At 44.0% G+C, this 25,946-nt stretch overlaps 1 protein-coding gene across 1 annotated transcript in view; it reads right to left on the reverse strand.

The window, feature by feature from the left end:
* The window catches only part of zfpm2a (zinc finger protein, FOG family member 2a), a 141,741-nt gene that overhangs the window by 22,349 nt on the left and 93,446 nt on the right, over nt 1-25,946 (reverse strand). Inside the window, exon 6 of the mRNA XM_068760519.1 lies at nt 16,628-16,739. Coding sequence (XP_068616620.1) covers nt 16,628-16,739 — 112 coding nt within the window. The remainder of the gene's footprint in view (nt 1-16,627; nt 16,740-25,946) is intronic.

Genomic DNA, 25,946 nt, shown 5'->3' on the forward strand with positions numbered 1-25,946 from the left:
CACTCTGGCAACTTCGTGCGACCTTGTGGGGTTGAATAAGACTGTAAAATTGATTCAACTGCTGTAATAAAAAAAAAAGCATACACATTATCAGCATTCTAATTATAATTAATACAAACAGCAGCGGCACACCCATAATTTACGACAAGGGCCCATGGTAAGCAAACAATAACAATCTGCTGCATATTTTTATTGATGCGCTGATGAATTGCTCTCTTTCACACAAAAACACCCCTGGAATGTCCTCGAGGCCGATCAAAGTGCTGATGGCTTTATAGCTGCTTTCCTTCCACCTCACTGCTCCCTTCTCCTCTAGTTCTTTCCTTACTCATTTGCCTGTTTCTATTGAAGCCTCTGATTCCAAAGCCCATTACCAGACACTGGATCAGATGATAGTCCAGCAACCTCCAGCAACCTCTGCAGGACAGCCAAATATCCTCCGGTCCTGCAGAGATATCACTCACATGGTTGGATTCTAAATTCAATAGAAAGCCCAAACTAAAAGCTAATTTTGGCCAATGTGAATAATGCACGGGAATCTTTATTGCCGATCTGCTCTTTTCATCTAATTCCTTCAACTAAATGTGAATCCCTATTAAAAAAAACATTTCCGGTGGTTGAAAGAAAAAAAAGCTTTCATGTGAACTTAAAGTCGTTCCTTTATGCTCAATAGATTGTATACTGATGCAGAATGAAGCCTGCTGGCAAAGAATCAGAGCGTGCTGCTGTATTAAACGGACTCCGAATATTCTCCAGCCAGCAACTATCTGCTTTACAAAAGACCCTAAAGCCTCACAGTCAAAGTGTGTAAAATAAAAGGACAGCAACCTTCATATCTAGGTTATCCTTTATAATTAGGCGTGTATGTAGCTTATGCCATTCGCCCTGTTTGATAATTGTAGTCCATCCCTACTCATTTTGCACAGCGACAGAAAAAAAAAATGCTTATTTGTGCCTATCTTCCTTATTAATTCTCCTCACAAATCCTTGATTATTTTCCAATCCTTCCCTCTGATATCTCTGGCTCTGTTTGTCTGTTTCACTCACTCCTCCACTGAGCCGTCTGCCTTCCTTCTCAATCGCCTGTTTTGTTTCCCGTTTTAATGAACAGTTGGATTCTTTTATTTCTCTACAAGTGCTGGATTTGCCTTATCACCCCCCCCTCCCCCCCCGTCCCTTTGAGGGTTGCCAATTGGTTTTATCCACGGATGTATCATTTCTTAGGCTTCCTCTTTTTTTCTCCACAAAGAGAAAGAACCACTCCGTCAACAAGCCTCTCCGGAGCCAGAGATTAAAAACCCCAACATCACCTACCTTCCAGCGCTACTCCCAACTGGTTTGTGTAAAACTCAATTAAACTTGTCCCCACTGAATTTCACATTACAGTAACATTAAAAGGAAATTCTTCAAGCGTGATGACAAAGCTCAAATCTCGCTTCAGAGACGCTATTTAGAAGCTTTCCTAAACGCTGTAGTCTTCGGGGGGGTTTTGGCCTCATGTTGATGCAAAAAGGCGGCCCAACACAAAGACAAAGAAAAGGTGTCTTTCGACTTGGGAGGAAAAACAAACTTTATGATTTATTTATTTACAGACGTGCTGAAAGTCACAGCGTCTCCTTGATATGCTGCATGCAAATATCGAGGTCTCGCTCCGTCAATTAGCTCCCAGCTAAAGGTAAAAGGCTGCCTTTTGATGATTCATGGAAGACGCTTTCAGAAGTTACCAGGATGCAACGATTGTTGTCAAACGTTCGCCATCTAGCTAAGATACAGATGTTAATCTCTTTGGGGGCGGGGGGGGGGGGGGGTGTCGATTTTTGATCTTGATTTCAGAGCCTGAGTGAGAAGACAACAAATTATTCCACCGCCTTCTTACAATCTGTCTGGGTGAAAAGGGAGTGTTCAGTCAAGCGTGGCGCTGAGGCAAAGAAACACGCAGGTCGATTTGCGTGTTAACTTCATTCACATGTGATAATGTTGTGCTTTCAACTACAAGATAGCGAACCTGAGATTCAGGCTGGGGGGGGGGGGGTACTTAAGATGTTGTCTCTTCTGCCCTTTTGTAGTTGGTGTTTTCCTACCGAGTGGGAGAGAATGAGCGCAGCGGAGGGTTTCCTACAAGGCGGAGTAGGATGGAGAAAGGGAGGCTTGGCTTTGCTTCAGCCTTCAGGTCGGCTTTACGAGAGCAGAATCTGGAGCTGCCCCCCCCCCCCCCCCATACTGCCATCTCTCCCCACAGCAGCTTTGAAACCTCTCAGTGTTCTTCCAGGTCGTGGATGGCGTGCTCGCTCGTCTTCCTATCAGCCACCCGAAGGTGTTTCTGTGCTGAGATTAGCGGATGAGGTGCAGTCTGTGTTTTGGGCCAAACATGCCCATTCTTTGACACGGAGATGGACTCTCACTCACTGGGCTACAGACCAAAATCACTCCCTCTTCCTCAGCTTCCTCCTCAATCCCCTCCAACACATGACATGTGTCACCACCACAGATCTGCAGCAGAAGATATGACCAGTTGAAGGTCAGGGCAAATCCCCAAAGCAGAGGAAAGAGAGGGAGGAAATCTCCCCTCCCTTTTTTTCTCTTCCTTTTTAACACTGATGGACTATTTAAAAAGTATTTTTTTCTTAAATGCTTAGCATATTTCACGGTGCTATAATGTAAAATCTCCATTAGCCAAAGATGGGTGCTGCAGCCGAGCAATGGATATGTCAATTTTCTTGTTCTGGATTTTTTCTATTTTTTTTTTTTTGGTAGGGATTTAAAACCCATGTAATATTCATATTTTCTATTTCACAGCACAATAGCAAGCGAGGAACTAAAGTGATTATACATAGCCAGAGTCAAACTCTAGAGCCGTTATCTATTATAGTTTAATAAATCAACATAAGGAGAACAGGGTGCACAAATATTCCATTCCAGAATTTCCTGAGCCAAATATGTTTGATGAGATATAAAAAAAATATTTAAATAAAAGTTTCATTTACATGGAATTCCATGGAAAGATAAATCATCGTGTTTCTTCATGCATCAGTTTCCTGCATCTCTAGTTGGAAATCCCGAGCAACTGAACTTTAATCAACTCACCAATGTCGAGCTATTATGCAGCCCAAATGCATTTCTGAGGCCAGGTGAACTCAGACAGGAGGGAAAAGAGGGTGCTGTGTAATGATTTGGCACTTACAATGTCCTGCATTTCAGATTTGGGAGGACAGCGAGCAGAAAATCTGTTTACTATGGAGCTTCTCTCTCGCTCCCTCTCTCTCTTCTGTGCGGATGAAGCCTTTGAATAATTCATAGTGAGAGCCAACGGCATATGCAGTGGAAAAGTGTTGGAGAATATCACACCAAAGACGGCATCCTCCATTATGTGGACTGGGCCCGGTGTGCCCGCAGACCTCACGGAGTGTAATTGTATGAAAGTCCGATGCTGCATATTGAGGAGCTCCAGAAGGCAGCGAGTCTCTGAAAGGTGCTAATTGACTCGAAAGCACCTGCAGAAAAAAGGACTGGGTGGCTTATTGTCTTCATCTATTTATCTCCAACACCTCATTACTTTTCAGTGCCGTTACAAGAAATAAGAGGAATATATTTTTATACTTCATACAAGTTCTGCTCAAAATGCATGACCTCTCCAAAAACAGAATGGGTGGGGGCAAATTTTAATTTATATTGTCATTATTCTGATTTGGTCCAGCAAAGATGTTTTTGTTGTCATTTTACTTCTGTTGACAACTTGTCTCATCAGGATGAAACACTGCGACATGTGTTTTACATATCAAACCTGGCAAAGCTTCATTTAAAGAGACTTCATCTTCCCTGACAACATTTCTATTGACAGGTAAAGCCCCGGAGATTAGACACAGCGGTCTAATTAGTCTCTTTCTCCGCCGTTGCATTTATGCATCCAAAAGCCCCTGAAAGGAGAGCGAAGCAGACAAAGCCAAGCCGTCTCAGAAGTAGAAATATTGAGGCTACATCCGGGCCAAGTACCACTACTACCTGGTAAAGGGACTGCACTGAAATCTTACTGCAGGAGAAGTACGTGTTACGGATGCAGAAATGGAACTAATGTGTAATTATTTAATTCTGTGTAATCAACGTGTTCATTACGAGCAGACTGCTATTGTGATAAATACATCCAGGGTGTAGACAATCCTGGGAAATGACATCGCACCTTCAAATATCTCATATCCAGTGTCACACTAAAGGTAAAAAAAGATTAAATTAGACAGACAAAAGCCACAAATGGTCGCATCTGTGAGGATACAGCCACAACATGAAAAAGCTAATTCATTCATCTTATCTATTTATGTAAGATCAAAATCTAAAATTATATGACTGTGGTTAAATTCAATGTTTTAGAAAGAATGTATTGTGGTTTAGACAATATCTGCACCTAATATTTGTACGTGCTGTAACTGAGTAAATGTACTCGGTTACATTTTGCCCCTGAAGGCAGCGCTTTCCGAGGAAGAAGGGACGATGATGGATGTGGTGACCGTCTAACTGTAGAAAGGCGTCGGTGGGGAAGCTTGCTCAATTCCTGACATGAAATATTACCTGCGGCACTCAACAGAGTGGCCTTGCCCGGATATCGGCAAAGATAGCATCCATCCTTTCAGCACAAGAAACAAACAAACAAACAAATGCTCCAAGACCCCTGACCCAACAAAGAAAGAACAACTGATAAGTTAGCACCACTGGCGTTTCTCTCTCTTCTTTGAAGAGCATTTCTCCACCTTTGGACCCAGTTTCACCTTTCTATTAACAGGTGGTGAGGGCTGCCAACATCCCTCAGGCCTTCTTGTTTTTATTTGTCACTCATCAAAGAAAGACAGGGGAAGAGGGAGATAATAAATCTGACTTTCCCCCCCCCAGCTACGGGACAAACAGTCCAGTCCCAAACACTCTTGTGTGCATTAGCAAGCTACGGGTTTAAGCCTTGTCCGCAATGATCAGACCAGGATTTATGAAGCATCATAACTCCGGACAACATCCATCGGCTTATTACTTTTATATATTTCTGTCCATTCCCAGCCTTGACAGTCACTCGAGGTAAGTCAAAGGCGATGTGACGGGGCGGAGTCACTGTTTAGTTGAGTAGGTTTAGCACAAACCTTGAGAACGCCGTTGTGCGATTTGTCTCTGGCTTTTGTCTCCACTTGCAACCTCGCCATTTGTAGGAGCCCTTAAATCAGCCTTGTGCTGCACTGGGCCAAGAGGGCGGGATGGATGGAGACCGGGAGGGAGGGATGGAGGAGGGTCATACATGCCGCATGTATGTTTATGCACAGAGACAGAAGGAGCACATGGAGGGAAGGAGGTGATTGGCTCCGGCAGCGTACCAAACATGTTGTTGAATTTTAATCCAAACACTCACTAATCACCATTTACAGGCCGTCTATATAAAGGCCTGTTCTCCGATATGGGGGGGGGGCAACATGCTGATAGGGTTTAATTTGATTTAATGTGGCCCACAGGACAACTGAGCAGGAAGGAGAGAGAGGAACGGTCGTTCCAGCCCTCACCCATTACCAGAAACACTACAAGAAAGAGGAGGGGCCCTCAGTGAGCATCGGCGGCTCCTCGGCAGAACGACGGCCCCAGCTCAACCCCCCCGGCCCCCGGTTCACTTCTCTGGCAGGCTACACTCAGGCAGTACAGGATCCCGACAGGCTGTTTCACGATAACTCCCTTAACCTCTTGAACCTCGCTTTAATTTTACCCTGAAGTCACTTTATTTTTCGGGGCCACATCTCTGAGCTGTTCTGCATCTGCTTTGCTTTGCCTCTCTTCAACATTATATGATGCTCATAATGAGTGAAATATGGATGACAAATATGGATATACTACTGTGTTACTATTCTGCAGGTCTTTTGCAGTAGAGACAATTCACCAGTCTATATGATCTCAATGATTTCCCCTCATACATTTCAGTGAGAGATGTCATATTATAACAAATGAATAAATAAAACTAGGCTACTCAGAAAGCGTTCAAAGTAAATGTGTAAGGTAAGCTGGGTTCGTCAAGGGAGCGCCGAGTGTAGTGGAGAGACATAACAACATATCAGCGCTCCATCCATCCTTTGTCTTATAGACGAGATGATCTCAATTGTCTCGTCTACAGCCCCTTTATCCACCTTATCGGTCACGGGTCTGCTGGAGTATATCCCAGCTGATCACGGGAGAGGGGAGGGGTACACCCCGGATGAGACGCCAGCTGGAGGTGGGAGGAAACCGGAGAACCCGGAGAGAACCCACGTGGACACGGGAAGAACAGAAAGGAATTGAACCTGGAACACTCTTGCTGTGAGGCAACAGTGCTATCCACCGCGCCAACCCTCTGGCCGAACGCCTCTGGAAGCTAGCTAGCCACAGCGGCCATCACACCCCAGCAGTGTCTGGCTAAAACCCGTAGCGTGCAGTAAGCGGCTACAGCCGGACAGACTGAGGAGGCAGGCGGGATGTAATCTCCGGTAGCTGTTGATACAGGGAAACACATGGGGTTTGGGTCAAAGGGATTAAAATGGCGAAGGTGTTGGTTCTAAGAAGGAGAAGGGCTGTGAAATAGCAGCGGGAGCAGCGGGTGAGTCACCCCATAAGAGAGAAGAGTGGGGAGATTACAGGGAAAATGGCGCAAGGGGGGGTTCCTACGAGGAGAGGAGAGGAAGTGACTCTGAATGGCATTGGAACATAGCATTAAGCGGGAACTATTCAACAGTATGGAGGCTTAGTGAGCTCAGGGCGGCCATGTTTTCTGTGCTGGCCAGGTGACGCTGCTAGGTGGGAGGAAATCAAGGGAACAAACTGGGCCAATCAGCCCGGAGACCTCTCTGATTGTCCAAACACTGTCAAGGCCGACGCAAACCCATCTTAAACAAAGCAGGCCGACCGCCAGCTGATAGCAGGCCCGTCGGAGCTTGAAGGCGGGCCCTTCATGCCGATGCAAACCTCACACGGGTTGGATAGAGTTCCATCAACAAAACACGTCAATCTCCTCTGCGCCAAAAGGCAGATATAGACGCCGGCGAAACCGAGCTCGTTCAGACCCAAAAGCTGTACTTCCATTTCACAGTCTGTGGGAGAGCGGCGTTCAAAACTCTTTTTCCCAGTTCAGATATCCAAGTGCTCAGATTGCAGTTCCATTCCAGGTTGAATCGTCCTGTGTTTCCAGCGGCCGAACCCTCTTCGGCTACGCTGGCTAGCGGAGCGATGACAGATTGGTTTCCACTCGCTGCACGAGGGAGCACAATGGAGTGGCTTTGACATAGTTAAGAGAAACAGTGCATCGCTTCCCAATCTCTCTTTTCTGTACACACACGTCTCTCTTCCACGCTCTCCTTTTTCCACCCCCGACCCCCACCCCTTGCTTTTTCTCTCTCTTGGCTGGGACTTGGAGAATGGATGGCCCTGTCTGACCTGGATGACACTGATGTCTAGTCCTCCACACTACTGTACCTACAGCATGCCTGTCTGCTCGCCCGCCGCTCGGCCCTCTCTCTACAACACACACACACACACACACACACACACATCTCTGCCATCCAGCAGCTGCAGGCAGAGGTCAGCAGAGCCCAGGCACTAAACCTGAGAAGCTAGCTCCTGAGCGGCCCACAGTGGAGACAGAGTGGGCTGGAGTCTCAACCTCAACCTGACAAGTAGTAAACCTCAGCATCGACTGACCTTGGCTTGATTAAAATCAAAGCGACAGGTCAGGCGTTTTCAGAGTCTTCTGGTGGTGGGAGGCCAACAACAAACCAGCCACAGGAAGTATGTTAGTTCACATTTAACCTTGCCTTGAGATAACTTTCTGTCATGACCTGGCGCTATACTGTATATAAATAATAATGAATTGAATTGAATTGAAGCAGCGTGTCTTATATCTAGACTTTCACACAAAGGATCAGAGTTAATGTTCAAGTGAACTTTTACCATGCATTTCTCTAAACAAACATTTTGGTTGCCTAACCCTTCCTCGACGATAAGTTATTTAATTAACCCAATTGTCATCGCTTCCAGAACCACTATTCAGCTGCGTAAAATGGATGGATGGATGGAACGTGTTTTGGTGGTCTGTCTGCACTGAATTAATGTCAAGTGATAGCCTGAAACACCTAATATAACAATTAATTCAATTCAATACAATCACTGCGTTTTATTTAATTGAATTAATTTGTAAGAGTTATTATCTGATATGCAGAAAGCTGTTAGTTTAAAAGCATTGTTTGCAACCTGGATGCTTGGCAGGACTGTCCAATTGTCAATATCCTAACCTGGTTCTTTGAAATTAAAAATGGTCACCCTGAAGCAACCTTTCTCTTGTGATTTAAACCATATTTTTTAAACATCTTCTAACAAGATTGGAATTGTTTTTTTTTTTTTACAGTGCATCATATTCACATACATTTCTTAAACTCCTCCTCTTCCTTTGGCATTTGACTACGAGAGAGGCAGAATGGCCGAGATCCCTCGAGCATGATAAAACAACTCATAGATAAGGCGCTAATGCTAAGGGGTGGGTCGCAGTTGTGCTCCTCGGCGTGTTGCGACGAGAGAACGGCGATATCACACTGATACAGCACTCTAAAGTCTATGGGGCTGCATGCCCCCCCCCCCCCCCACACACACACAGGTGGATGCACAATCAATAAAATGGATTAGCTGCAAAGGTATGTAGAAAGGTTATCACCAACACAGCAGCGGCCCCACAAAACAATTTTTGGAATGCGTTGAGCTCTTTTTTTCCCCAAAAGAAATCTGATTAGGATTTACCAAACGCGGAAACTGATCTGCAGGGGTATAACATTATCAAAAGGAAAAATGACCCCCCCTCCCCGGCCGCTGCAGGGCCTTGGATAGAATTGTTCCAACTCGAACAGTCAGGGTTGTATGTTTTTCTCTCAGGGCTGCATCAGTGTTTTTCTTCCACTGTCATGCTCTTTTTTTTGCCTCCACTGTGGGCCTCTCTTTCATATACGATCAGTATCATTATCCGCTTTCTCCCTCAGTGCATCAGAGTCTCACCTCGACTCAGTTTCACTTGTTTAGTTCCACTCACTGCCGACCTGTGTCAACCCTCCGAGGGACTTTAACCGGGTGGCTTTCCATCATGCTGACTGACGATCTAAACACCCCTCCACCGCAGCGATTCCTCTATCTCTGTCCCTCCATCGCTCTCACTCACTCTGTCTGACACACACAGACACATACACTATGACCCCCCCCCCCCCCCCCCCCAAATAAAAAGCAGTGTGAATGTGAGAAACGGTCAGTTCTCCAGCTCAGCTTTTGTCGCTGATTATCCCTGCACACACACAACCCTCCACGATCCCCTGCATACTCTCCTGGATGTTGTGCACACTTGCTTGTGTATGTGTGTGTGTGTGTGTGTGTGTGTGGGGGGGGGGGGCTGGCTCTGACCAATGGCATCCAACAGGCTTCATCTTGAAGCATACTGACAATGGTTTTCACGCCTACTTACCACGGCAGAGATAGGAGCAGGAGGGGCTGCATCATATTCTGTCCTAAAAGCAGGCTAAGGGCTTTTAGAGTCATGCACAGTATGGACTCTTTAATTACTGGCTCATGATCCTGCTGTAGATTAAAAAAAAAAAATCCCATCTGAGAAGCAATTCTTCATATCCACGGACTTTTTCAATGAATATAAAAATGGTCATTGATTATGCCATTGGGGGACAAACGATGAGAAGGGAAATATAAAGTACATATAATCAAATTTAGTCACGGTGATTAATGTAATGAAATATGATCTCTCTTCCCCATCTGTACTGAACAGAGTAAAGAGAGGACACGCTCCAAATATTAAGAAGCAGCGCCTCAATATCCGCTTAACTAGTTCTGGGTTCAAAGACTCTGCAAAAGCAATGCAGACAACTCATATAGCGTTCCTTTACAGTGCAGATAGGGAGCAAGCAAATGCAGGGATTAAAACATGAAGACATTTTTATTTAACCTTTATTTAACCAGGTAAGTCAATTGAGAATGAATTCTCTTTTGCAATAAGAACCTGGACCTAAGTTGCGTGTCCTTGTTGGTGGGAGGAAGCCGGAGAACCCGGAGAGAACCCACGCAGACACGGGAAGAACACAGAAAACCAAAAGAACCTGCGACCTTCTTGCTGTGAGGCGACGGTGCTAACCACTGTGCCACCATGCTGCCTAACATAAAAAAACAATGACTCATATCTGCTTCTGAAACCGGTGCAGTCTCACTATTTTAAGATCAATCGACTGCATACAGGTGTGTCTTTTTTTTTCTTTCTTTCTTCTTTTTCTTTTGTCTTTCTCCTATACCTTGTCTGCATTCGTGCTCAACAGTGACAACGTACATGACGTCAGTCACTGTTAGAGTTCTATGCAATTTTATTCTCATAGTGATTGTGACCGTCACCTGCCCTCTTGGCATGCAGGTGTGTCTTGGCTACCAGGCACACAAACAGCCTACATGCATGATCAATACCAGAGCATTTATCATCATTGATTCTACAATTATAGAGGCGTTAAATCTGCAGTACGCTGATATGTAAAGGCATTACCCGGCGACGGAGACTAAAAGGAGGGAAGAAGCTTTCTATTCACTCACTGTGTTTTTTTTTAACCTGGTGCTTAAAGCGAGCACAGCATAGTCCAGGTACTTCACTCAGATGATTATAATGCCACGAGGGTGCAATACATCACTCTTATTAGCCACACTGGAGCACAATGGTATCATAATTAATGGTCGCAGCAGGATTGAACACTGCCCTGACATGGAAAAGTGGGCCTACTTAAGCTCTACAAGGCATTTAAATATGCAGAGTGAATGGCACAGCCCAAACCCTCCTGCTCTAAGGACAGCCCATGCTCATTAGCCTGACACCCTCCATGGCACTGATACAAGGACGACTGGCTACTCTCAAAATACCACACACTAATCACAAGCACATATTAAAATGTGCATGCAGGCCCAGGGCTGCAAAATCTATACATGTTGGAAATACGAAGAGACCACTCTTGTCCCTCATCAGTGTCCATCACGTCTTTTTCATTTTCACCCCGTTTTGTTGTTTTTGTCTTGAGGCTTAGTCTAAGCCGAATGCAGATGGACAAGTATGTGTCAGCAGCCATTATGCAAATGTTCAATAATAGTGTTGGGTCTGCGCGCACGTGTGTGTGTTTGCGGCGAATTTGGGCGCTGTGGCAGAATGTGGCGTCTGGTGGGCTCTGGTATAGTCTAGCACCGAGGGGCTGCCGGCACGGCGGGAGAACAATGCACATAAAAGGCTGTCGGAGGAAGCGTCTGGAGCTGACGTAGTTCACATGGCTCTGGATTCAGCAGCGTGTGTGTGTGTGTGTGAGTGTGTGTGAGAGAGCATGTAGTCTAAATATGTCTGAGTGAGACAGAGAGAAAAAACTTGAGAGAGAAAATGTCCTCTTGAATATGTTTGCACGAAGAGATGCAGAAAAAATAATACAAGCTTGTGTTGTGTTGTGTGTGTGAGTGTGTGTGTGTGCATGTGCATGTGCATGAATCCCTGCGCTCCTAAATACATGTGTGGGATGGTTAAGTCCTACAAGATGGGCATATGATGTGGATTTTGCTGTCCTTAACTCACCAGACACTCTCCTCCTCCGTCTCTCTCTTCTCCATAAAGCCAGCTTTACAACTTATCCTCGGCTGCTAATGTGGAAGCTTCAGCTACGAGACATTTTGTTCTACAGCTGCCAAACGCCTGAGCCGAGTCACTCCTCTCCAGCCTGACCTCACAGAGTTATCGGGTGGCTCAGTGCAATCAATTATTGCTGCAGTGGAATCATTAATAATTTCCTAATGAAAACGATTCTGTTGATCTGTTGTCTTTTAATTAAACATGATTAGTCGTTTGCTCGCAGCTATGGTGGGGATTCCTTTAGGGCGCAATTTTGTTTTAATGCGCTGATAATGAAATTTTTACATTGTGCCCGTTGTTTAGTTATTATTCAGCCGCACTATTTCCCCGTGTCGCCAGACGAGAGATAATAACCCCCGCACCTTCTATTGGCCACAGTCATATTAAAAGAAAAAGGACTGAAATGAACATTTACATTTGAACCGTTAGAGCGCTCTCCACGTGACGTTCAATGCCTCATGCCGCCAGGGAGAGGAGCAGGAAAGGGTGCATGTTTGAGGAAATAAAGACAACTTGACGTGTCTTTGGCAGAACATTTCCAGGCTGGGTTTGAAGAGTCAGGTTGTGCTGGCTCACCTTCTGCCTCAGAGGTTCACAGAAGTGAGCAAATTGGGGCATAAAGATGGATCTGATGGTGAGGATTTAGAGAATATAAAAAAATACAAAAGACACAGCGAGCAAGCTAATTCGGCCCAGTCTGGGCTTATGTAAAACGGCCTAGTTACATTGGTCAATTTCTGTATGAACAATGGGCCGAGTGGCTCTGGAGACTTATTGGACATGCTGTATCTGAATGTGGTCTGGATTAAGGGGCTTACAGTTGAAAAGTTTAGGTCACCTCTGAATAATGTGGTCACACTGAGTGGGTATAGTTTCAGTGGGTACAGATATCAGGTAACAAAAAGCGACGCACAAGGAGGGATCACACTGAGAAGGAAGCTTATTTCAGAAAAGAGACGGAGAGAACTTCCCTTATAACTAAAAAAAACCCACATTTTAATCAATGATTCATTTAATGTGCAACTATAATCAATGGTTGTCAATAAAAAAAAAAAAAGAATAAACCACGAATGTGTGTTTTCATTCTTCTGCTGCACAGGACTCCATCCCCGTCAAAGACTTAAAAACACATGGAATGCTCCTTTACATTAATTAATACGAGTTTATTGTTCACCCCATTCAACTGCTGTTCACACTACATGTACATTAAACCACTGCTGACAATTGATACCAACACATGTGCAATTTGCTCCTGTTTGAGTCACATAAAAATATATATAATATCCAGCTGTTTTCTGAAAGTATTGATCCTATTTTGAAATAACCTGAAATGCATATTTATTTTTCATTTATTTTATATAATGCCTCCTCCTGCGGGATCAAATGAGCTCCAATGCAGATTAACACCAGAACGACTCTTTAAACATTGCTGGACGTGGTCGCATCCGCTCTCATGCAGTATTTGAACAGAACCAACATTTCTCACACAAAGTAAATACATCAAAACGGGGCTCCATTTCTTCTCCCTGTCAAAATCCCTCCTTCTTACCAGCTGTATTGTTTATCAATCTGTTGTTTATCTGTACAGAGAATTCTCCACTGGTTTCTATCTCCCTCCCCGGTCGCTGTCTGTCATGCTCTCTCGCTCTCTCTCTCTCTCCTCGGTCTCCAGTGTTACGGTAACACATAATTACTCTGCAGACTTCCAGCCTGTTTCTATAACTTTAGCGGTTCAAAGAAACTGTCCGACTGTGGAGGAGAGCATTGTGGGAGTTCCAGGTGGATTTCTCGATAATGAGTTAACGCAGTAGTAGACTTGAGCATTTTAGTAATGGCTGGCTACTAAGGCTCTTCCTGGGAGTTTAATGTAAAACAAACAAGGCCATGCCGACAGCCTGGGAAAAACAGATATTGCCGTTTTCCCACTTCCACTTCAGGCTCTTGCAGCTCCTCATTTCAAGAACAGGATTCAAAAAAGAATTGATATTTATGAAATTGCAGTATGAATGCTAATTTGAAACATTTAAATGCACCTGATCTTTGACTTCCAACTGTTTGAATGGATACATGTTCATGTCTTGCTCTTCTTCTGGATAAGATTTTACAGGCAGGAAAAGAGAGGACAAATAGTGATGACAGTTTCGCTGGCAATAGCAATTTTATGACATAAAATTAAGCAGCAAAAAAATAAAATAAAATAAGAAAAGCCCTCCTGTGCTGATGACCAGGGGCCACCCGTGAGGGGCCCGACTACACCGCCGTGCTGCTCGTTACAAACTCCACTGCATGTATTATACATAACACCCTGCTGGAATAAAACCCTCAGAGGAATCACATTTGCTGAATGCAGTCCTCTCTCCACTTCCCACCTATTCCACCAACTTCCCGAAGTCTCAGGATGAGCGCTGGTGAAAAACGTAATGCAGAAATCACAGGACGGGACGCCCGACCGTGAGCTGCAGCCACTCAGACCAATCAGCAGCCCGCACTCAGAGATACGCCGCCATAGATTCACACTGGCAAACATCCAACGTCAACTGCTCCTATCTTCTCAGGCAGCCTCAAAGAAATCTGTGACCGCTGAAACATGAGTCAACGCACACTTTGGCAAGCATATACTGTGCATTGAGATATTCACTGTTTTCCATAAGTAATGCGCCTCAGGGAGCAATGAAGCATCCTCCGGAGGGAAACAGCACAGGGGTGCAGATAGAAACAATCTGAGCATTTCCAGGTGGGAGGAAAGTACCCGTTGGAGTCTTCTTCCTTTAAGTTGATCCGGTGTCGGCTCGACACCGGCTTCCAGCCCCCCGCTTCAAAACAGACCGGACTCGAAATTGAATTTCGACAAAGATTTGATATTTCTCGCACACTGACATTCAATTTCAATGTCACCTCCAGAGGGTGCCCACACATGCAGATTGGAATATTTAAAAGGGGGCGATGAGGAAGAATGAGCGGCATAAATCAAGTCCGTCTAGAAGCGAGGGTCCGACGGCTGAATGGCATCAAACACTCTTCCACTTTCTGAACTTACTCCCAGTCCTCCAAGTAAAAAAAAAAAGAAAAAAATCACCAGCAGTAAAATGCAGAACAATTTTGGATAGAGGGCTGAGAAAACCCAACCAATTTATCCAAAGCTTTGTGGCCAAGTTGTTACAAAACTGTTCAAGTCTACAGTTGTGTAGCCATCGTGCTATCACAGTCCCATCACATTTTTTCAAAGCGAAGCAATGTCATGATGCGAAAAGTAGAACTGGTTGTTTTTTTTGCGATGTGAAATTAAATTAATTGCCTGCAAAAACTACAGAAGAACGGAGAGGATTAAAGGATATCAGATAAGTTTTGTGCTGTTTTGTCAGCTTAGTGATGTCTCAGATACGACAGCCACGAGGTGACAGGCGACGTTAAACTCCCGCTCCGAGATTTAAATTAATTCTTTGTGTTCCGACTCTCTCGCTATTATCATTCATCATCGCCTGGCAAGCGTGCGAGGATCCTTGAGGAGGATTTACTGTAATGAACTTATACAACACAGAGCAACTCTCACAAGAGGACAATTTGGAGATGTTATTGTGTTTAATTTAATAAGGTCAAACTGGAAGTGACAAACAAAGGGCCTCGAACAAGGGCAGCTGAGGTGATGCTGCTGCTCCTGCATGCGATGCTATCCGGAGGACATGCATGCATGAAGGGAGGAGGAAGAACTTCTTTAGACTTAAAAAATGAAAAAAGAAATCCTGTAATTGCCCCTTTTTTGGGGGGGTTTGTTTTATACATTCAGTCTCTGAGCAACAAAGATTAGAAGATTTTAAAGAAGTGCATAATCTTCTTTAACAGCTTATCAAAACTTTAATGATTTGGTGATAAAGACCACAAAGTTAAGTAGCCGGTTAAGAGGATAACTCCCCAGTGCAGTCTAGTGATTAGTCGATGAGAATTGGGAGAGTAAAAATCCGGGTTGCAAATCCCACTCCTGTCACTTATTCACTTTGAGGGAGAAGGAGCTCCATTTCAGCTTTAGGGGCTATTGTCACGGGGGGTAATCATTTTTTTGAAAAGTGATAAATGAAAACCCCTTTCCTTCACCCTTTAGAATCCTAGACAAATCTTTATTTACGTATTTATTTTGCCGTGTCTGGCTGGTTAACACCCATCACGACCCAATTATAGCTGCAGAAGCCTCGCGCTTTCATGAGGAGCGAAGCTGCAGACTGGAGTGTCAGGACTGTATACACTTTAAGCGTCCTCTCATACGTCCCGCAACAAAGCCTGCGCTCTGCAGATCCATGTTGGGCTGCTTTAATGAGGGCTTTCTTGGACACAATGCAGCAGATTGATGACTTTGTCTCAATGACAGGACATAATTTGAGTCTTTCTTATGATTTTGAGGGTGAAAGCTGAATGTGCCACAGGGACAGATATGTTGTGCTTCTTTTCACGTTGTTACGTGGATCCGTTTCGTGTGGGAGCCGCATGATTTATTAGAGATAAACGGCTAAAGCTAGAATGAATTAGTGAGAGAACAAATGAACCAAAACCAAAGCCAACCAATCTCTGCACTGAGATAGGGAGTCATTCAATATAAAAAAGGGGGAAAGGGGGGCATTAATTACCTTCTGAAATCTAAAGACCATTAACTTTATGTGTCAAGTGATGTTTCTCAGGTTCCAATCAGAGTTTCAGTGATATAAAGGATCTTTGCAGTAAAACGGATACTCTGTAGGAGGGGTGCGCCTCTTCACATGACCTTGTAGCCGCACACAAAAGGTTATTTGTGCACGTTTGTGACTTTCAGAAGGAGAGCAAGAAAGAAAGGAGAACAATTCAGAGAAAGACAGATGGAGAGAAAGAGAGCCAGAGGAGTGGAGAGGATGGAGGATTGTCTTTGCGGCGGCGCCGTGGCGTGGTGTGTTGCTTCCGTGGAGAGATAACAGGATGCCGGCGCTGCATGCTTACCTTTGCTGTACACCACGCAGTTGTTTTTGTTGTCTTCTGCTCCCTGCCAAGTCACATCCAGCAGCCACCTGGGGCCGGCGCTCAGCACCACCGGGACTGTGCTCTTCGTCTTCTGGTCGGGGACAGATAACAAACACTAATCATTCGCTTATTTTGGTGATTAAAGAAACATTAATATCCACCGAGTTATGCTCTTCTGCAAAAAACTATGCAGCATGCAGTCCAAGTCCACCCTAATCCACTTTTAACATTGCTGTGAAGATTCCAGAAGCAGGGCAGGCTTTATGTGCTTATATGTGCGTTTGTGTGTGTGTGTGTGTGTGTGTGTGTGTGTGTGTGCGTGCGCTGTGGTCTACAGACAAAGGTTGTGCAGAGGTTGGAGTGGCGACAAATAGGTGTAAGAGCCTGCATTGTATCAAAATGATGATCATCCAGGATTGGAGCCGGTGATTCAGATCAGATTAAGCAGAACATCTAAGGTGTCTGGGAATTATGGAAAAAGAAAGAAAGAAAAACGGGGGGGGGGAGAAAAAAAGGCCTGTGACTTTCAGAGAGAAGGAAGCGAGTGTTCAGCGGTGAACTTTGGGCACATTGTACCTCGCTATCGCCTGGATCTCACTATTTCCTGAAACAAGCAGGGAGGAATTTAAAGAATCAGTACCCATTTCAAAGGGCGATTGAGGTTAGAGTTGTTATAATATGCCGGAAAAATTATTCTGAATGTGTAAGGTCATTTTTCTTCTTGGTCAGAGGTCAAGCGTGGAGTTTTATTCCTTGGAAAGGAAAAAAAGAAAAAGGGGAGATAGAGCATAAACGTGTGAAGTGTCGCTCGATTTTCTCGCTCCATTTCAACCTGTCATGATTTTCTATTCTCTTTTATTCTATTTTGGTGATTGTTCTCTTTCGCTTTTTGCTAAAAGGTGTGTTGGTGGTGCTGAATGTGTGTTGGGGGCGGGGGGGGCGGGGGTTAGAAGTATCGTCTCAGGCAACCGGGCACTGTATCTTATTACTCAAAGGCAAAATGTCAGTATTTCAAGGCCATTACTTTTGAACCTCTGGGCCCTCCTTCATTAGGATGTTACAGAAATAGTTTAGCTGAGAGAAAATGGGTTGAGGTGCAATCTCGACACTCCATTCCTTTTTCCATCAGAGGCAGGAGGCGACGGGACGCTGTCCTTCTGCCTAATGCAACGGAGAAACACTAGTTCTCTCCGGTGCTTTATTTCTCCTCCGTAAATGGCAACAACCTTCAAGGATAAATGCAAATGTCACTTGAGCATGTTAAAGGTCTGAATTGGCACAGATATGCACAAGAGATGAGCGCTGTGCTCCGGCACTGTGCCTGTCTGCCTGCCCCCTCCTCTTCCTCCTCCTCTTCTTCCTCCCCCCACTCGGCATATCTCTTTCTATGAACGGCATCTAGTCTGAGGCTGGAGGAAAAACGGATTTTTATTTTTTTGCAGGGGGCATTATTTACCAATGGTAAGCACATCTCAGAGAGAACGATATAAATCTGTTAGGATTTTGTCTGCAAATTAAAAAACTGAAAAAAGCAACTTAAACAAATACAGTGCTCATAATATATATTGTGACTGTTGTAACTATATATATAATATATATAGAGCGAGATAATATATAGATTGGCAAACTAAACTGCCAAACTGATCAAAAGCAAGCAGTAAATTGTGTCCGTTGATATTCTGATGCCGTCTCCTGGCATCTCCTTTTCCCGTCCTGGCAGCAGATGAGGCAGAGAAGACCTCTGTAATTTCAGTCATCCTCCAGTTCTCATTTCAAATTAGCTTCACAATAAAGTGTTCTTTCTGGCTAACGTGAAAATCTCACACCCCTGTCAAAGGAGCAGAGCAGACCGTCGGCGATTGTTGCTAGGACGACTATCTGAAATGGGAATCAGATTAACCCTTCCTTAGATCTCCAGACTGGAGCCATCTCTTATTCAGCAGCTCTGCCGTACCTCCGAGCCCCTGGGAATTCATGATATTCCAGCTGCTCTTAATGTAGCCAACAGAGACAAGATACTACATTAAACAGACGTCCTCCCCCCCGATACTAGTATGGGAATACGCTCGGAAGCAGCACAATCTAATCAATAATCAATAATTCTTCAATTGTCACTGTGAGAGAAACTTTTAAAATTCCAATATGTGTATTTTGTGTTATTTGAAATTAATTGTTAATTGCTTCTAATTTGTTTGCTCCCTTTTTGTTGGAAACAAAGCAGCAGCAACCCATAACTGCGCCTTGCCTTGCCTCAGATTTACATAATGCATCTATTGTGACAATAGTGGCTCATGTGCTTTTTAGGCATGCAGCATGTACCAGCCTTCACCAAGACAAAGCAATGGCGGAAAGCAACTGCACACAACATATTTAGGATTAAGACGCCGTGGCGTCACTGCAGGGAGGAGCGCCTGCAAATGCAAATGAAAACATTTGTACAAGCGGATCAGCTGGCCTAAGTGGCCAAGGCCAGGAGAAATGCAGATTGACAGGCAGAACATTTTGATTTGCCCGGAGCGAGGGAGCACACGATGAACTGGATTTACAGAAACCAGCCGCCCTACTGTCCCTAACACAAAGCATGATGGGATGCATAGAAGGTTGCCGCTGCCCAAAACAGTCGAGTAATAGTTTTGGTCAAATATGCCAACCTCCCTATTGGATATATATCGGTGCTAAGAAGTCTGGCTAATCTTCAATAATAGTCTGTTTTATTTCAATTATTATTGATGTTTAAAATGCACGAAGATAATTTATTCTTTATGTTTAATGCTATGCTTCGTATTTTTTTTAATAATAAAAAACCATAGATATTTCACAACTATGAAATATTTGTTTCATTTAGAGATAAAGTATTTAATATCAGATTACAGCCTATCATCGCTGTCAGAGCCTGTAAAAGCCCCTTCCTGTCCGTGTAGTGTGTTACGCTTTATCCTCCCTCTGCCTTCACTCCAGTGGTTTCAATACTCTATTTCTATTTTTTCCCTCTGAGCTCCGTTACCGTTCTTCGTGTAAGAGATACAGTGACCAAAACAGTGTAGTCAGCGAGGAAGTGATTACAAACTGATGCTCCAAATTCGCTATAAAATGAAAATCAATATTTCCACAAGTTGCTGCAACATAAAAGATAACCTTCATTGATTTTTTTCTAGACTTAGACCTCTGTTGATAAAATCTAATATAAATTTTCAGCCACACGGATTTGGATCAGAGTGGAGCAGGGGCTGAACGATAAGTTCCGCGCCCATCTCTCAGAGTTGGATTTCTCCCCTCCCCTCTTCCAAGGCAAAGGCTGTACTATTTATAATTGGCCCTGTGTGAGCAAAAGCTTCTATCAGGAATCTGTTCTAATTTTTATTACTGAGAAGCTAAAGCCTGTTCCAGATAATTTGGAAATTTCAGGGGAATTGTGATAGAGCTGATGGCACAGCCGGACTGACTCCAGAAACGAGCTAACCTGTAATAGCCTCTGTGGCTGCGCTGATTAAATGTTGCCATAGATGAAAGACCTGCCATCACCGCAATAAATTAACCAATCACACAAATCCCAAGTCGCTACTAATCCCTCCTTGATACCATGATCCTCTGATCAGCTGAAGGAGGTGAAGAAGAAAGTGGCTTGTGACACTCAGCCGTCTTCTGACTCTCTGCTTCCCCGTGTAAACAACAAGCTAATGATATCACCACTGACCATTTCACCACCACTGGCTATCCTTAACCCACTTCATGGTCAGGGCAGGTGAAATCGATACAAACCTTGGTGGGAATGATTATTTTCCACACCGTATTTCTTTTTTTATTTTTACCCCCCCCCCCCTCCCCTCACCAAGGTCACTGACTGGCACTGCATCCGTCTGGATCCCACAGCTGCAGGATTTAGACAACTGAGAGATCAAAACCGGCACGTCTGAATATCTCAAGACATTCATCCATCCCGCTTTCAACACCCACTCAGTACGAAGGAGTGCCATTTTGAAAGAAAAACATTAGTGGAAAAGCAAATAATGGCATCAATAGTTTTTGATTTTCTTTTCATTTTCCATTAGAACATTTTCTTTTCAACATGAATTGGTGATAAACACGTTTAATTTTCTCGCATTTGACCCTCTTTTAGCATCCCAAATTTGCAATGTTCTTTGCAGGTGATACCAGGACTATAAAAGCAACAACAATAACAACAACAACAAAAAAAAGCTTATGTACATGCAGGTTAAGTCAAGTTTATATGTTCTCTGTTTCTAACATGGGAATGAGGATAACGGATTTGTACCTGTTCTACCAGTCAGTTTACAGCAGGCAGCACACTCACACCTTGATAACGTCCTTTGCAATTAGTTGTTCACTGCGATGAAACAAATTGCATGTGGTCAACTGGAAATTTCATTAAGGGAGATTTTCCTCTAGCCCTCGTTATCGCGCCGCGTATTAATATTTTCTTAGCCTCAAGGATGGCTGGGCTGCGAGGGTCTTTTTGTTGAATAAAACGGCCAGAGCCAACGTCGCACGTCTGTGTCCTCACATTAGTAGCCATGCTTGGAAAACCAGTGCGGAGTCGTAGTTAGGTGCTGCATATTTTCCCGGAAATGCCTTCATTTCTCAAGTCAGCTTTTGTGTCGTCGTCTCCTCCTCTAAATGACTACGGCTAGATCTGCTGAAATGAAAAGATACCTACATATCGCCTTCATTTCTCCCCCCCACCCTTTCTCCCCCTCCCTCTAAGGCTATAGCATCTGCTATTGGGAGACTAAATAACAGAAATATGCAGGAATTGCTCACTAATTCCCTTTAGAGATAGATCTTGGCTGGTGCCCTGTCATAAATCAGAGAATTTCGATATGAAATGAGGCAAGCTGCTCTAATCATTTCTGCATTTCAAATTGGATCACTGGCTCAATCGCTTGGCTTTTAAACTGCTTGCCTAAGAGCAAATGTGAGGTGGGAGATAATTCAGCCGAAATCTCTGCCTGCTCGGTGCGGCGGTTAGTTTACTGCTTGAGTGCAAGAGAATGCTTTTTTCTCCTCCCCTTAGCCCATCTTTCTCTTTTCAACTTTGTTAAATTGACTTTTCATTTTAAAATCGATTAAATTTAGAGCGCCGCCGCTGTTCCCGGAATCTTTAAAGGGACACCCATCACTGTGCGCATGTGCTTTTATTTGGCTGCCGCTATCATGGCGGCGCTACGGGGAATAAATATTTTCTCATTTAAATCACCTTTTATCCTGCTGACTGGGCTGTAAGCATCAAAGTTCATGTGCTGCATTAGCTATTACTTATTTCACCCCATTGAAATGCTCACAGTGGCCACAGTTATACTGGCGATCGGTGTCATTGCACGGCGACTGTGTGTTCCAGTTCAAATCCGGTCAGCGATTGAGCGATTGGCTGTTGTTTCAGGAGTGTGGTCTTATTTATTGATACCTTACATTATTAGATTATATTTATATATTAGGGTGCCATTTTTTTTTAAGTGAATGTGCATCTCACTAAATCATGTGGAGAGGAGAAAAGAGTGAGGCTTTAGAGGGAGGGCTACTCCTCCATACCCCCATTCTTCAATAACTTTAGGCGCATTGAGTTGCTCCAACTCTGGTTTAGTGTAAGCTGTACCTGCCCTAAAGACAAGCAACCGCTTTCCCTTTCCTATCGATTATTATGCCATTTTATTTCCTTCCTCCTCTTCCCTCCTCTTATCTCCTCCCTTTTCCTTCCTTGAATATTTGTACATCACCCACACCACTCTTTTCTGATTCAAGCACAAAAAAACCCACTTCCATATGAATAATCTTCACTTCCTTTCCAGCCCCTCAGCGACATCCAACAATGCGCCCAACTTTCTTTGTAATGGAGAATGTTTAATTCAACTTCACGAGTACACGCATGTGTCCCGAGAACTATTTGAAGTTGTAAACAAGAGAAAGCGGAATTCGTAATGCCCGTACTCCACGACTTAATCGTGTCTTGGAGGTAGATTGCCCGTATGCACTCGTCTACTTCTTGTGTTTGGCTTTGGGTCAGGGGACAGAACAGCCCTGTCGCTTCACTCCTCCCGGTTTGAATTACTCAAAATTTCCCCATTTCAATTCAATTGGGAAGGACTTGTTTGATCTTTTGCATGTAAGTTAGGGCTGGCTCCCCGAGCAACGAAGAGCTGTGTGAGGGAACACAATAGCGGACCCAGAGCCAGTAATGTTCACCTGTATGGATATTACCGTGGCCCCTTAGGGTCAAGGTGGCAGGTGGCGTATTCTCTGGACAGATCCACTCTTTTTTCTTCCTGCCGGGATTAAACATGTGGATTGGGAATTTCTTCAAAGAGGAAGAAAGGGAACTCGAGAGTCAATCAGTCAATGGGGTCACAACAAATCCCTGCTCATAGCCAAAGTTGGCAAACTGGGATCCGTCGGAGGCAGTAAATAAAAACCGACAATAAAATAGAAGGCATGATGCTTGAATAAAGCCCCTGACTTTAGATAAACCTCCGTGCCCCCCCTTTAGCTATTGACTTTTAATATTCTTTTGAACTCCCCTCTCTTCTCCGGTGGACTAAATTTCATGAAGCATTAGAAACATCTACTCTGCGTGATTTTTTTCAGGAGACTCTCTCATCTGATTCAGAAAAGAAAGCTCCTTATCTCAGGCTAAAAATTACAATAAACACAGTGCAACAATTAATATTGGCAAACAAGCAGGAGCAGGACATGCACAGCAAACGTGACTTTGTGCTAATGGCGAACAAACCCCCAGCGAAGGCATCTGTGAGTTTCATTCCACGTGGTCGTGTACATATTGCTGCTGCGTTCGATAGTTTGATCCTTGGGTGCACTTCAAAGAAATGGGGTCTCACTAAATCCACCGTTAAAGACCAACAATATTTACACCCAGTTAAGTAAATAAGATAAAGATGGTGAACTTGCCCCTCGCTAAATGCATTAGACGTGAACTCTCTTATCAGAGTCTCAGCACGCCGACTGGAAACGGTCTTTGTTACCCAATTAGTTTGCTGACGACCCCGTGGTATAATATTCCTGCTCTGACAGCCTTACACACGTCCATCTAATGAGGCGCTGTTGGGCCACCAAGGAGCAAATGGACACTGTCCAGACCTTCATCTCCACCAGCACCTATCAGCGTTTTTTTTGTTTTTATCTTCAGTGCTAACCCTTCTTTGACAGAACACTTGAATTTTTCTGCTTGGTTGTTCATCCGTCCAGAGTTTGACAGGACCGTTCCTTTTGTAGCCAACCCCCCCCCCCCCCCCCCCCAAGCCAACTGGGATGAGGATCAGAGGGCTAAGGCCAGGACAGGGGACAAGCAAGGTCCACCAGCAGGGGTTTGCCTCCCTGCAGTGGGACCGTCTCGTCGCTTTCATTCATGTGATTTGTCCTTTGTTTCATTCTCCTGTTGGTTGTACCGCAAGTCCCGCTGTGAACTCAGTCTCGGCTGGAATACCAGGAGAGCTACCTGGATAAATGGAAACAGTGGAGGATTATCCGCACCACTTTTCTCAAAAGTCATTTCAACATATCGTGAGTCCAGTCATGACAGTGACAGATGGCACTTCTCAACTTAATTTCACTTCTTTTACTTCGTCATCTTATCCTTCGCCGCTGCAGCCGAGACTTCATCAGCTTGTGAAGACGCATCTCATATTAAAGCAAAGAAGGGGGTTCTCAACTTGACTCGTGTTGCCCGTCTAACATTCTGCAAAGGCCCAAACTCAACCCTAACTAGATAAAGAAGCGCATCTTATGCAAGGTGGTGGCTTTTCTGCTCTTAAAAAAAACATGTAAAGTGACAACATTGTTAAGGTATAGCCCAAACGGAGCAGCTGCTCACGAATGCTAATGTACATCAAGCTGTTTTTTTGAGCATGTTTAAGACATACAGAAAACATAAGCCTGTGGTAACTATGGAGACAAGACCTGCTGTCCAGACAAGCCTGCCTGATGTTACACTGACAGCAAGCATCCAGAGCCATGTAAGGGCAGGACAGAGTGCCCCCCCCCCCCAGGACCAGGAGCCTCACTGGGGCTTTCAGCCACCACTGTCCCAGCTCTGTTGCTGCTGAGCGATGGCGGATGGTCTATCCCAGGGGTGGGCAAACTTTTTGACTCGCGGGCCACAATAGGTTCTAATATTTGACAGAGGGGCCGGACCAAGAACAGATGGAAGGAGTATTTGTGTGAGCGAATATAAATGACACATGAAAGCTATTGCATTAAAGGATTTGGCCTTTTACAGGTAGCATTCCAGGGAAAAGGTCAAATGAATGAGCTTTAATTATAATACAATTTTATTTAATAATACAATTTGGACAAGTTTGGCGGGCCGGATTAAAAAGACCAACGGGCCGCATATGGCCCCCGGGCCTGGGTTTGCCCATGCCTGGTCTATCCATTACAGAACATGGTATGTCCTCAGTGTCTGAGACGATGAGGCATGTTATCGGAGACTTCTGCTGGATCAGACTCATCCCTCTTATCTATAGATGGATATAAAAACTGGTAGAGAATTAACTGATGCAAAAATACATTCTAGCCCTCCAACTCAGGTATAAGCAGAGTAATAAATACAGTATAACTAGACCCACTATTTTATATACTGTATTTATTAAAATGAAAGTTTTGCATTGGTGGAAAATTTGTGTTATATCAATGTATATTATTAGATGAGTTACAATGATGATTTAAAGTATAATTATTCTTTAGTACTTTATTGCTGCAAATGGCCAAAATTGAATTACCATTTTAAAAAAGTTCAAATTTTTTTTTTTTTTTGGGCAGCAATTGTTCTCTGAAAAGTAAGCAGAAATGATGAAAGTCTAAAAAATGTAAATCACATGAAGATGTCTTTGATGAAATTTGATGAAAGCAAAAGTAGCAGACGATTTGGGGAGTGGAAAAAAAAAGTTTACATTTTCATTTGTTTGTTCCATTTAGTAGAGAAAGAGAAAAAATAAAACACTTTGATCTATGTGATACGAAAAACTGGATTTACAAGAAATGAGGCTTGAATTTTGAGACAACGCAGCATGACAACCGTGATGTCTGATGTTTCACTCCCATCTGAAACAATTAGAAGAGATGCAGCTCTTACCATTCAAACCTATGATTGAAAATAAACTAAATATCACATCGACATAACATTGCTAAACATCTAAACAGAAAGGCATTGGATTGCACATGTGCATTTAGCATGTTTGAGAGAAGCATGCAGCATCACAGCCAGTGCTAAGCGCATCAGGAGAGCTGCTGCATCAGTAGAGGGGAGCTGTGTTGTCACGTAACAAGGGCT

This window comes from Brachionichthys hirsutus, chromosome 3, assembly GCF_040956055.1.
Source record: "Brachionichthys hirsutus isolate HB-005 chromosome 3, CSIRO-AGI_Bhir_v1, whole genome shotgun sequence".
Taxonomy (NCBI): domain Eukaryota; kingdom Metazoa; phylum Chordata; class Actinopteri; order Lophiiformes; family Brachionichthyidae; genus Brachionichthys; species Brachionichthys hirsutus.